The sequence below is a fragment of the Canis lupus genome, chromosome 26, assembly GCF_048164855.1.
Source record: "Canis lupus baileyi chromosome 26, mCanLup2.hap1, whole genome shotgun sequence".
NCBI classification, from domain to species: domain Eukaryota; kingdom Metazoa; phylum Chordata; class Mammalia; order Carnivora; family Canidae; genus Canis; species Canis lupus.
Genome location: NC_132863.1, coordinates 11,490,763 through 11,505,302, shown reverse-complemented (window position 1 = coordinate 11,505,302; position 14,540 = coordinate 11,490,763). Strand labels below are relative to the sequence as shown.

At 42.5% G+C, this 14,540-nt stretch overlaps 1 protein-coding gene across 2 annotated transcripts in view; it reads left to right on the top strand.

The window, feature by feature from the left end:
* The window catches only part of ISM1 (isthmin 1), a 71,322-nt gene that overhangs the window by 33,831 nt on the left and 22,951 nt on the right, over positions 1-14,540 (top strand). For both annotated transcript variants that reach the window (XM_072800047.1, XM_072800048.1), the window contains exon 2: positions 11,178-11,417. In XM_072800047.1, the coding sequence (XP_072656148.1) occupies positions 11,178-11,417 (240 nt within the window). The remainder of the gene's footprint in view (positions 1-11,177; positions 11,418-14,540) is intronic.

Here is a 14,540-nt window from a genome sequence, read left to right as displayed (position 1 = left end):
CCAGTGTCTTTGATCAGACATCTGTAAATTGTTCCTTTATTAAGCTTTCCCTGGCCACCCAGTACCTCAGTGCCATCCATTTCCTGCCCAGATTCAGACTGATCCATCCTAATGCCATGGTGTTTATACTGGGGAAAGTAATAAACCTGTAAGCATGTTCTCTGTTGCAGCCCCCCCCCCCCCCCGCCCCATGACCACCACCAGAAAGAAAGCTTCTGAGAATCTTGCTGTCCTCTTTTCTTGAACCTCAACTAACTGAATGAATTCTAGTGGGAGAATTATCTTTGTCAAGAACAACTTTAGGGGTTTCTTTGTTTCTCTAGGGTCAGAGTAGGAAATTGTATGGGTGCAGGAAGGTAATAAAATGGTTGAAAGTAGTGTGGGTACCCATCTACCCTCCCTCCAGGGCCCTTCATCAGAGGCCAGATCCCAAGAGAAGTCCTGTTCATAAACCATGCTTCTCCACTTGTTTTAGCTTGCTGCCACATAGGACCTGTATGTAGATAGGGGTCTTTAGAAAAAAATCAAAGAACATAATATGGTGATGTTAAAGATTCAATACATGGTGAACTGAAGTCATTAGAAGAGCCTGGTTCATTTTACTCCCTTACACTGAAAGCTTCCACTCCTAAGGAATTCCCCTCTTCTACTTTGCATTTTATATGTGTATAAGCATTTCCTAACTTCACCAATGGAGTCTGAAGTCCTTGAGGAAAAAGGACTTCCAAATAAAGTTTTCATAATGTTAGAAACATGAATCTGATACAAATATGAAATGAATACATGTCAAAAATTAATTTAACTAATGAATGAAGGAACTAAGATGCTAATGCCAGGTCAGAGGACTTGAGGAACACATATTTAAAACATTACTTAAGAAAATCATAAGGATGCAAATTTGTAAGTCAAAAATGAAACTGGTTAATGTCCTATAGGGCAATAAAACAGTAAGTTTTCAGTTATTTCTTTTTCTGCTAGTTATATGTCAATTGTATAAATGTATGCTTATGCATAATGTTGCATAAGTTTAAAATGTAAAACATAGTGACTTGAGGTATATATATATATATATATATATATATATATATATATAGCGAAATGATATATGTTTATATTGTGAAATGATCACCATAATAAGTTTGGTTAATATCCATCACCTCACATAATTTTTTTCTTATGATGAAAATTTTTAATGAGTTATTATTTCTATCAGGCCATAAAACAAAACAAAACAAAACAAAACCCTCTATTTCTACAGGATGAAAATGTACTTCAAGTCTGGACCTTAATCCACAGTAAATCATAGGTGAAACAAAGGTACCTTCTCCTAGAAAATTACGTAATCTTGGACAGGCCTGTCATATTGTGCCCTGGTATGAACTGTTACACCTGCAGACATCCTCTTGCCTTATTTCCAAGTTTTGGATAATTTATCTTTAACAGGGATGTGCTATTGAACCATCTCACCCCCAGCAGAGCACCTGCCACAAAGTAGCTGCCCAGGAAGTGTTTGTTGAGTGAATCCACGAAAGGAACAGACACTCCAACCATTTATAGAGAAAGGTTAGCCAAGCTAAACCAGAGGACCACAATCTCATGGTCTGCCTGCTTTCCAAATAAGGATCAAACAGTTTCCCTGGGAGAACAGACCAGCAGTCCAAATAAGAACAATCTGTATGGGCAGGTGGGAAATGGAGCCAGTCCTGGTGACGCACAGCTTTCTCTTCACCTCGGGCTGCAGTTGGTCTGTGATAGCTCTATAATTGTTTTATAGTGTCAGTAGGGGTTCCCTAATAAATGGGCATTGCTAGTTTCTGGCAGCCCACAGAGCTGTACAGGTGCATCATGAAAGTGAGAGGGGAGAACTGTTAAATCTCAGGTCTAAAACTTTGAAATCCTGGCAATAGGGCTGTTAACAAAGCAGCACATGTAATTGACGGAAGCAGTAGGCAGGGGGTTGTTTTCCAACAGATTTTATCCAGCTTGGAGTTAGCAGGTGGAGAAGGTGAAGGTGTTCTAACAATTGGAGATAGTAGTTACATTTTAGATATTTAGAACCATCAAATATTTTGTTTCATCTGCACACTTTCAATTTCATGTTTTCGAGGATTTGGCTTGACATATTTTGCATCGTTGGAAAATATTTTCTCCAGGACTAGTGTTTCTTGAGGACTCCATTCCTAGGATGTCAGAACTGGGTAGATGGAGAGGTTTTTTTGCAGTTCCCACCCCACCTCACCATGCCCATTTTATAGAAGAAATAACTGAGGCCCTGAATTATTTAGCTATTGCTGTATAACAAGCCACTCTGAATTCATTAGCTTAAAACTACAGATCTTGATTATTTTCCATGATTCTGTGGGTCAGCCCAGAGGCTTTTCCAGTCTGGGTTGACTCAGCTAGGGCTAGATGGTCTAGGATGGTCTTCATCTGAGTGGCTGGTCCTGGGCTGACTGATAGTCTGGGGTGGATTGTCTCTGTTCCACATGTGTCTCATCATCCAACAGATTAGCCCAGGCTTCTTCACACAGTGGTCTTGAGATTTCAAGAGCAACAAAAACAGACAAGTCCCAATATACAAGCATTTATCGTTAGCCAAAGTAAATCTCATGGCCACACACAATGACAGTGTGGGGAGCAGCTACTCAAGGCATGGCTATTAAGAGAGTATTTGTAGACATTTTTGCAAACCACAGGCAAAAGGTACAGTAACCTGCCTAAGCTTACAAAACTAGATGGGGGCAATGCTAGGACATAGAACCAGGCCTCATACCTGCTAGCCCAGGCCCCTTCTATGATACCATAAATCCTTTTCCAGGATTTCAAAATAAAGTTCTCATTCCCTTTAAAAGCCAATTTTAGAGGTACTTGGAGCAGATATGCATGGTAGGCTTCAGTGAAGGGTCTTGATTTTGAATGTCGAAAGAAATCCATCTTCTTGCTTAAAATAGTAAGTGGGGCAAGGGTCCCCAGAGTCACTCCCACCCCAGGCCAGCCTCTGAACCCTGCCATCTAATGCTCTTTGACTCTGCCTCTCAACAGCAGAACACCAGCCTTGACCGGGGTTTGGGATCCCCCATTCCATGTGGGGAGACATAGAATTCCTGCAGCAGTGTTTGCTTCCTGCTTTGACACCGGCCCCCTCTGGCCAAGGGATGACTTAGTTGGACCATTTAGGCACTTTAATAATTTGGTGCCTTTTCCAATTGGGTCCTGGAAAATGGGTCCTAGATGGTTCTTAACTCTGATTTCTTTGCTACAATGGAGAAAGCATAACTTAAAAACCTTCAGTAATCCAGACTCATTAAATATTTCCTCAATATTTGATGTAGAGGGGAGGCCAAGCCCCACATGGCCCAAGGGCCCTCTGATGGCCACCCTTGACCTGTTCTCTACAGCCCTCTCAGCAGACAAAACCTCCCCTTAGCTTACACTTGAGGAGGGTTTGTCTTATACCAAAAGAGACTCTTCAAAGTGTGACTTCTAGGCAGGTCCACCATTCCCCCTGAGAAAGGTTCTGGAAAATACAATTTCTCCATTGCCTTACATTTGCAGAGATGTTTTAGATGATGGGTGAAGGTTTCTTTTGGCCAAATTGGCTTCCTACCCTTGAGTTCTACTTCTTACATGTTTTCTTAGACTTGAAAGAATAATTTGTGTTTCACTTCTATTCATTCTTTAGCCTCACAGGACATAAGGAAATAGATCCTGGATAGTTCCCACTCTCTTTTCTTTGCCAGCAGTGGAGAAAGCACAACTTGAAAAATCACAAATAGCACACACATTTCCAAGATCAAAGCTGTTTATAGAAGTATCTGAGACAAGCCAGTGGGGTGTTGACTTCCATTTTGTCAGCCAGGCCCAAGAGCCTTCAATTAAGAAAGAAGCACGGGGGTGGGTGGCCCACAGTAGTGGCTCCTTTGCTGGGGAGCCAGCTCCCGGCTCAAGTGCAACTAGTTGACCATTCCTCGTGTCTTCTAAAGCCTCGCCTGGGATCATAAGCAGGGTCATTCCCGAGCCCTAAAATAAACATTCTTGCAGTACATTCTGCCACTATAACGCAAGATTCCTCAGCCATTAGTCAGGCTTTCAACAGAAGGCTCCGTTCCCAACCGAGTTGCACTACTCCTGCATTCTTGAAATGATGTGCCTGTATCACCAGCTCCCAGCGTTGTCTCCAGGCTTCTACAGCAAAGATTGAAGCATATTTCTGGCCTTTTCTTCTCTGCCAGGAATTTGCCTTTCCATGCTTGCTGTAGAATAAAGCCACTGATATTGTCTCTGCTCCTGCTGCCTGAAGGGGAGCGATTGCCATCACACTCCAACAGAGAGAGAGCAGAAGGTGGCCAGCCTTGTCATCTGGGTTTTTGCCAGTGCAAGGCTCCCCAGTTGGGTCCCGGTGCCTTCTTTCCGACACTTGACACTCGTGACACTCCACAGAACAAGCCTCCACCACCCCCTGCTGCCAGTGCCATAATGGTCTCTGTGCTGTCTGCCGGAGCCCCAAAGAGCAAGTGCAACCCCTAAGAAAGCTGACTTTACTTCCTGAAACTCACTCTGTTTATTCTGGTTTTCTCTTCCTAGAAGCGCAGCTCCCCAGTCATGTGTAAAGATAATCAGGGGTGCCCTTTTATTCTTTTATCTCCCCAAATGGGGAAATTTTGCTCTTCCCTTTGAAATACCACCAGTGGCATTCTTGAACTTATTTTTAGATGTATGGAAGTGTTCCAAACAAAAATCGATGCCTAGTACAGATAAAGCCCTGAGTGTGTTTTCATGGGTAGAAGAAAAATGGAGTGTTTTAATGTGAAAGGAGCATAGCCATATGCCTGGGTGCAGTATGGCTTCCTTTAATCTGGAAAAAGGAAACAAGTATTGTCGATAATAATATGCAGATGTCTAGCCCCAAATGAGGACATATTGCTAATTAGCTATATTGTTAGTATGTTTTAAGGGGAGAGGCTACAGTGACATTAATTATAATCTCTGTTGTTTGTTGTTCAAAGTCTATGAGACCAAAAGCATTGCTAATAATATCTTCTTTAATATCTTCAATAGACGATTCCTAGATTGTTTTTTTTCTTTAAAATCCCACATAAAAGCCACATTAGGGGTAAGGGGTAATGAGGCCTGTAGCCTGAGCCTAATTAAAATGAAATCTAACTAGGCCCGTAGCCATCATTATCATCAACTAGTACTTATTGGGTGCCCCCTGAGCTTGTAGAATTGGAGGGTGTGGGCTTTGAGATTGCAGATATGCTTGTGATTTGCCCTCCAGAAATTTGCCATCCCATCTGCCTCCAAGAAGTCTGCCTGGTTGTGTTAATCTGGGAATAGTTACTACAGCCTTTAAAAAAAAAAAAAAAAAAAAAGCACTAAAACTCTCCTAGCCAGCCACCAATTTGTTCCTCTTTTGGAGGTTCTGGAAATGGTCAGATAAGCCTTTTTTTTTCCCCCCCACATACTAGCCTTTGGTAGATGTTTACAGAACAGGACAGGTGCCTCTTTGCAGACTGGGACAAAGATGCTTAGCATGCTTTTTCTGAAAGTGGACCCATCACCCAGTCCCATACCTTGATTGCTTCCTCTTGAGCTGATCACCCTGGTTTGCCCTGGATCCCTCTAAAGAACCTTTCCTTCTCCCTCTGCCTGTGCCAAATGACCAGCTGGAAACTCTGAACTTGTGACCACTTTGACCTTGATTGGCTGTGGCAACCCACCTTGGTCATGCGGATGGCCAGAACGAGCAGGTCCAGCCATGCAGTAGCTGGAAGCAGTGGTTGGGCCAGTGATGTCCTGAGAAGAAAGGATACAAATGATAAAGCTTCCAGAAAATGCCACCAAGGAAATGGTGACCTGTTGGAAAACCATAGCACTATGACAGCTGTCAGACCAAAGGCTAACAGGTTGCGATCTCTGTACTGGGCCTGACATTTGTATTATTTAACTCAGTAATGTTTTACTAAGGTTGCAGAGTAGTCCCACTCCATCCAGCTCTGATGCCCTTTGAGTCTCGGTCCCAGGGCTGCCAAGCCCTGGGCAATCTGCACCCATTTGCTTTGCCAGGATTGCAGTGTCCACTGGCCCAATTCCTCCTCTGCTCTGTTCTCTTCACCTGCTTCACCTGTTTGACTGTTGCTCGCCTCTGCAGTCTCGGCTCAAACATTATTTCTTCAGGAAAACTTTTCTCTATTTTTAACACCAATGTTCCAAGTGAGGAGTTTTTAGAATTCCTATCTCAAATGGTGACAGTAGTTTTTCACGCTTTCTCTCTTTTGTGACTATCATTGTAAGCTCATGGATTTTCATAGATTCTATGTGAAGTGGTCAACTACAAACTTTGTTTGACACCCAAATTGTCTAATCTTTGTGCAGTGAGTACCCTTCAGACTGGCTCCTATGTTCTTTGGAGAGGACACCATTAACCACTAAAAGCTTCCTTATTCTCTGGCACATCAGATTATCCCAAACTCACCTATACTTCCCTGCTCAAACTCTTGGAATCAGCTGGCTATTTGTCCAAAAGACCTCTGGTTTCTTTCAGTGAGGGCAAGCTTCTTGAAATTTAATGATAGTATTTTAAGACAAATTAAAGGAAATATTACATTACACAGTGAGTAATATATTTGAGAAATATAACATATAGATGCTGAAACAATGAGAAAACTCTGTAAATGTTATGGAGAAGGGGATAGATGGCAGAGCTGGCATCCGTAGCCTGGCTGCCACTGTGAAGTTCACTGTGATGACCCACTAAATGCCCTATTGGTACGTCTGTCAGCTGGGAATTGTGTTCAGTTGCACAGAACAGAGTACCCAACTTTGAGTCACTTAACTGAACAGGGCTTTTCCCTTTCTGTTGGTCGTCACAGCTCTAATATTCACGTCACAACAGGGGACATTGCTACTGGTGTTGCAGCATTGCCAATGTTAACATTAATGCTCCTAGTCACCAGTCCAGGTGATATGACTATGCCATCCCAGGACCCAACCCCCTTGTCTTTCCATTCAGCCACCTTTAGAGACTAGCCTTCAACCTCATGCCTGCTAGCAGCCTTGTTTCACTTGAAGCACTTCTATCTGCATTCCAGATAGGAGAAAGTAGAAGAGAGGAAAGCAGAAGGTAAGCTGACTGCCTCCCACTCATCAGGCTCATCTGTCACCTTCCACTTCTATCTCATTGGGTGGAACTGCATCACATGGTCACTTCGAGCTTCAGTGGATGCTGGGAAGTGTAGTTTTAGCCAGGTTCATTGCCACCTGAAACAAATACTGAGTAGAAATAAATAAACAAACAAAATAGGAGAATAGAATTGGGTAGACACTTGCAATATCTGCCACAATACTGCCATCTAAGGCACAAATACATGGCTCCTATGTTATTGTTTTATCATTGTTCTTAACATTTTATGATTACTTTTTTTCTATTTTAGATAAGAAGAGTTGTGAAATAACAGAGGGGCAGGAGTTATGCACAAAGATGAGGAGCATCAAGTGTTAGCTATGTAATTTGGCCACTGTAGATTGCCTGCCTCAGCTGTTGAGAAATGCGTGTGTATAAACCACGTAATAGCATTAGTGTTTCTGCTGCTCTTTTTATTGGTAATCCCAGCTCCAGAAAGAACAGTGCTACTGCAGCTGCAGCACTGATTGAAGATAGGCTCAAAGACACATTGTGGGTAAAAGAAATGTTTTCTGAAACTAAGCTGACCTCCCCATGTCATATGAATTCAGGCAAAATGAATCCTGTAGCACCTTGGAAAGTAGGGTGATATTTCCATTCTTCAGGTCCTGGACTTTCCCAAGATATGCATTCAGAAAAGGGCGTTGGCTTTTCTGAATAAAACACAAACTGTTTAAAATCTTCATCTTGAGGTCCACCCTTCCTGAGAATCTTCACTCTGCTAAAATAAGTAGGATACTCAGCGGGTAAACTTGTTGATATAGTTGGATGATGGCCATCAACCAAGACCTCTGCTGGGGCTTCTGCAAGGAAGATGTGCAGTTTCCAAGAAAGGGCTTTCTCCTACATCACTGGCGGACCCTGTCTGCTGTCTCTCACCCCAGACATAAAATTGAGATTATCAAAATAGTGGCTACTCCCGAAGCTTGTTATTGGTTGAATAAAGTGGAGTTTCATTTTATATGAGGCATTGTAAGACACCCTTCCCCTGTCCTAAGGCTTCTAGTTTCTGGAAATTTGGGGCCACGCCATTGCAGGGAGCTAAGGTTTCCAGTTTAATATGTTTTGATAAAGATGCAGCAGTAATTCAGATATTCAGAGATTGTGATTAGTGTTCTTTATTACTTCCCATCTTCCAAATGCTTTATGAACACTGAGCTTGTTTGGAGCATGGGTGGGGGGATTGGGAAAAGATGGAGAAATGCCACATTGTATGCAAAACTCAAGCCAAAACATACTTTAGCCCCAGTCTATTCCCGGCAGAGGAGCTTGTGGCCTGAGCTGGCCAGCCGATTGCCCTAACTCTACACTTCTCTCTCTCCTCTTTTTTTTTTCATGTGTAGACACAACCCAACTGAGTTGTCTTGACCATCCTGCTGGGACAGCATGGGACTCTCCTTATTATCTGCTGTTTCACATGGAGGAGTGTTGAGCCACAGAAAGTTTAATGGCTTTTCTTGGTTCATGACTGAGCCAGGATCACTCTGTGGTAGTTTATCACTTACCAAGAAATTCCAGAGTCAGACCAAGAAACCAGTCAGATTCAGTCCTTGGTTTTTCAGCCATCTAAGCAAAATGCCAAATAACATTTCCTATCTCTTCTTCTAAAATGTGAATTTTAAGGGTAGAAAGTGTACTTCATCACAAGGTAAAGGAAAGAGAGCTCCATTTTTAACCCAGTCAAGCAGGGTGTCCTAGTTACTATAACGAAGTTAGGGCTGGATTTGCAGGTAATCCCTAAAGCAATTGACAAGCAAATTTTGGTCCCCTTCTGAGAGTTATACGCTCAAATACTCTGCTAGAAATTCTCCATGAGAATCCAACTATGCTCACTAACGCTGTTGAAGAAGTTTTAGGATTGGGGTCCTGGAAGAAGAGCTAGAGAACAATTACCTTCAATCATCTCCCCTTGGACTATGATAGAGAGAACTCTTATGTTGAGGGAAGACTTAGCATTCTCCTCTCTCCTTCCCCTGCTCTCCTTCCCCTCCACCCCCTCTCTCTATGTGCTGGGCTCAGTCTCCACATAATACATTTGGCCCTTATTGCATTGAGCAATGCCTAGGAATGCCAGTGCAAGTCCCTCTACGAAGATGTGCCAGGAGACAGAAACCATGGCAGAGAGGTGGCTGGAAAGGTGAACAAAGAAAGACGCTGCCCTTAGCCACACTTCTTGAGCAAAAAGGGAGGGCAAGCAAAAACATGACGATGAGTAGCCAGCTTCCCCACTGTGTAGCTCTCTATCTGCATGTTTTAAAGAAGAGACAGAAGACGGCTATCTCTGCCTTGCACTTGCAGGGAAGGGTGCCCCAGCCTCTTGTCAGAATCACTGTCTGCGGAAGGGTCGGTGTGCAGCCTGATGGTCCCTTGCCCTCTTGGCACATTCACAAAGGTAGTCTGTGCACCAGCAAGTTTATGCCTCAGCCCCATTTCTGTTTAAAGGATATAGGAGAGATCCAGTCCCTCAAATTAGCTCTCTAAGAAGATATCTATCTACTACATGTGTTTCATCCTCTGGCTGTTCTTGACCTTTGGTACTCAGAGTTGAGAGTGTTTTGATACCAGATGTAACCCTTTGGCTGGGTCAGAGGCCCCACAGTGGGGGCAGGGAGTGCATGTGGAGACAGTGTGCTGGAATATACACTCCAAAACCCCCAAACATGCCCAAGAATAACAAGAGCATTAACCACTGACCCAAACGCTGGTGAAATTCTATCTCTACATCTCTCTTCACCAGTAAACATGAAAATGCCATCCCTGAAGGGATGGAGGAAACCTCCAATGAGAAGTCCAGGGAGAACAAGAGGAGAAAAGGGCTGGTTTGAGAAAGAAGTCCAGCAACTTCAACACTCTTCAATCACTATAAAAATTCTCCCCTAATGACAACTAAATAGAGACATTTTTTACTAGCTGGGAAAAACAACAGATTTGTGCTTTTCTTTTTAGAATAAAGGCATTAAATTTCAAAATGCCTTCTTGTCACTTTTTCTCTGGCTATCCCCATCTCTTCCTCCTCATCCCATGCAATCTTCCCTCCTTCACTCCATACCAGCCTCACTGGCCTTCTTTCTGTCCCACAAAGGGGCCAAGTTCACCCCCGGTTCAGGACCATCTTACTTGCTATTTCCTCTGCGAGAATGTTCCTCCCCTAGACTGCAATGTGTGTTCAGGTCTCACCTTCCCAAAGAGGTTTTCTCCAGGAACCTGTCTAATGTTGTTCCCGGCCACTCTCCATCATGTTCTTCTTTTTTCTAGCCAGTCATCACTTTCTGATCTGATTTTGTCATATTTATTATTTTTTCCCTCAATTGGTTGTACACATTAAGAGAATAGGGTCCATGTCTTATTCATGATTATATCTCCTGTGCCTAGCATGTGGTTGACACATGTTGACTAGATGGATGCATGGAATGGATGGGAAATGGATAAGTGAATGGATGGAGAGATGGATGGATGGATATAGCCAATGATTTGGCTCAAGTATTTTATACAGTTTGGTCAGATCCTTTGTTCCTTGGCCTACACCAAAGAAATAACCTCTGAACATGGGGGCTATAGCTAATGCCAGAGTGATTAATTAACGGAAGCCATAAGGAGAAAACTATAATCTGATTCCAGTTCTGAACGAACACCTATTCTCCTTCAAAATAGCATTTTTGTGTTGATATCTTTCTCAATATTTAATAAACATCCCATAACACATTAGCCCTCAGAAAAGTTTCAAATAGCAGGCTGGGAACAGGTTCCTGATGATTTGGCCTTTTGAATATGGAGTAACCAAGATGGAGTAAACCAAGGGGATGAAGTAAACCAAGGGGAGTAAACCAAGATAAAGTAAACTAAGGGAAGTGAAGATGAATTGAGAATACCATCCTGGTTCAATTCCAGCCACTGGAATCATCTTTGTTCCTGAATTTAATGGACTGTTAAGGCTGGTATTTTCAAATCACATGCCTCCTATTTATTTGTTCATTTGCCTATCTGTTTGTTTTAGAATAACCTCCACGTGGAAAGTGACTCTACATCAGAAACAAGCTTTCCTTTCTCTAAAGAAGCAGCAGGGGAACATCTGGACCATCAGGCTGCACATCAACCCTTCCCCAGACAGCGATTCCAGCAAGAGCCTGGGCACCCTTCACTGCAAAGAGATAGCCCCAGATCCTTTCTCCTTGATCTACCAAACTTTCCAGATCTTTCCAAAGCTGATATCAATGGGCAGAATCCAAATATCCAGGTAATGCTTGAGAGTTGAAAGGTGGAAGAAAATGAAACAATCTATCTCTTTGTGTCCTGATCTGATTCTAAAGCAACTACTGCCTTAACTCACTTTCCTTCTTAACCTCTTATGAATCCGGTTTATGATCAGATGATCTCTGTCAGAACAGTGTTGTATTTCATCTTTGTGACACCCTTGATTGTGAGATGCACCATTATTTTATGAACCACTAAAAAAAGAAAACATTGATAATTAAAGTATTGCACACCAATGGTTACAATACATCCTGCTTTCAGAGATGTTGAAATGTAAAAACAAAACAAAAAAAAAATTGTATGCCTTGAAATTGATAAAATATGGTAGCTGTAGAAAAAGGCCAATTTAACATGGAAGTACACTCAGCAAAGCATGGTATGATTTCAAATGTACTCAGGAAGGCACACTCTCAAATACCTCTTAGCTTGCCTTGGACACCAGCAACTCCTTCAGGAGGTGACAACACTTCAGTTGCTCTAAAATGTAGGTGACTGCTTCAGAAAGTTGGATGAGAGGTAGGGAGGTGAGAACAGAAGTTCCTAGGGGAGATATGAATCTGTACTGTTAAGATGGGCTGGATGAAGCTGAAGGAAATGGGGGGTTAGGGAAAAGGTACCTGGGATTAAAATAGCAACCCTCATTTACACTGAAATAGACATGCTTTACAAAACAAATGTTGATCTGATTTGACTGTCCCAACACCAGGAGATGAAGGGCACATCATTTTTCCATTATCAGTCAAGCAACAGGTACTCAGGAAGTTCCTATTTGGTTTGCCCAAGGTTATATGGCTAGCAAATAGTGGTTGGAGCTCAAATCTAGGCTCTTGGATGCCTAAGAATACTCACCCTACCAATCCATGTTTTAGAGACAAACTCCTAACTTTGAATTTTGCTTGTACAAAATTTCCTCTGTGTCTTCCCAGGGTTGCTGCCCATGATATCCAAGAAAGGGGACTGAGTAGTCAACAAGGCAGCGTCATCCCTGTCATAGCTCCTGTCCTCATTTGCCTGCTTCCATACTCTCTTTTTTTTTTTTTTTTTTTGCTTCCATACTCTTAAGCTTTGTTCTCGATTCTTTTCATTTGAGGAGGGGCAGCATTTTCTCATTCTTCCTCTCTGCTTCAAATTCCAATTAGCCAACATGTCAGAAAGTTCCTGAACCTGATCTCAGAATAATTGATCCTTAATTAAGTTAACTATCCCTCTTTCAAGACTAACATTCTCTGCATGACACCATTTTAGATCAGATTTCCATGGTCAGAGTTGTTTTGCTCATCACACCACTGCCATAGTGGCTAACAAATGTCACTGAGAATACACCCCAATTAGAATGTTGACCAGCCCCTACTGTGTATAAAATGCTGTGTGAGGTTATGGGAAATTAAGAAATGTAAGACCTTCTCTGTCCAGGGAATGCCATAGATACGAAGTTCCCGGCTACCCCTCATGACAGTGCCAAAGGGATCATGGAGATAGAGGAGGAAAAAAAATGCTATGTTCCATTGTGAACAGGTCTGAATAGATGAGAAAAAGTAGGGCAAGATAATGATGAGAGGGTCCAGAAGTGAAAAATGTTTCAGAGGTCACTCTTTGACAACCCACGCACAGAAACCATGGCATGCACCTGTTAACATTTCCAGTAAGTCATATGTTGTTCGAATTGATTAATTGGAAAAACAGGAAATCAAACTCCAATAATAAATATACAAAAAAAATGTTTAGTAGGAAAAAAAATTGGAAAAACAGGCATTTTGCCCCACTGTCCTCTCACCAGGAAGTGGCTACATGGCTCTCTGCTAAAGAACAAAGTATCCACTTGGGGGAGGTGTAGATTGGCAAATAAATAAATAAATAAATAAATAAATAAATAAATAAATAAATAAATAAATAAATACAGACATCTCCTTACTGCTGCTTGACATGCTCCCCATCAGGCCTTTTCCTACAGGAAGTGATTTTTTTCCTTGTTTATAGTTTTCATGGTTTCAGGACTAGACCAGCTTCACTCCAGGGGAGCTTAGGCCATTCCCAAAACAATTTTAGGCTTGCTGTGACTCACATTTTTTCCCCTATAGGTGAGAAATGTCACTGTGGGTTTTAATGCTGAGGATTGAGCTTTAATTTAATAGATTTAAGAATTTCTTTTGTAAAGTTGCAAGAAAATGCCTGGATTCAGGGGAACTGAAGGCTGCAGGGAGACTGTCTTCTCATTGGAAAGTTACTAAGTACATGGGGCTATACCTAAGAACCAGATTTGAAGCAGAATTTCCCAGGGTCCCATCTCTCTCCTAGATAAATCCATAAGTCTGGGAATCCCCAGACTTCACTTGGGCATTTTGAAAATATGAACCTAAATGTTAGGGAAGAATGGTGGTTGAGATCCTCAGACCTGGGAAACCTAGATTCCTTTTCTAAAGAGAAGGACAGGGCGACAGTGAAGTGCTAAGCTCTCTGCAGCCCACACAATAGATCTGTGCATGAGGTCAGTAGAGCACCCAAGGTCAAAATTCATTTCACATCATCCTAATCTGTATTGCTTCCCTGGGTAGGAAGTAAAGAATGCTCTGGAACAGTTCTACCTGGCTTCCTGAGGGCAAGCGGCTCTTGGCATTGGCAGGTGTAGAGAGAAGTAGAATGAGCCAAGAGGGCAGAGAATACGGCGAGGGGAGTTATGAAAAGACTGCACACGAGAGTCTGGCAAAGCCTCTTGCACTGTTCTAAAATGCAGCTTCCCTGTGCACTGTCACGAAAGTATGACCGCAGAGATGGTACAGGTGAGAATTGTTTGCCTTGTCCCCTCTGAGATGCCACAGATTTAGAACAGGTGCAAAGTAACAATCAGTGGGTTTGTTTTCGGTCTGTCTTACCACCACTCCAGCACATGAATAAAAAGCTTGCCCTCAGGTGCTTCTTCGGAAAGAGATGCTTTGGAGTACAGAGTAGGAAGAGGACAGAGCCACTCTTTAACATCTTCATTCCTTTTCTGAGTTGGCCTTTGGACAGCAAAGATCACCATAGCTCCCAAGATCATAGGTTTCCCCATAGCTGCAAATATCAGGGTTATGGGCAGAATGGATTCAAAATTTGATGGCGCTCCAGCCTA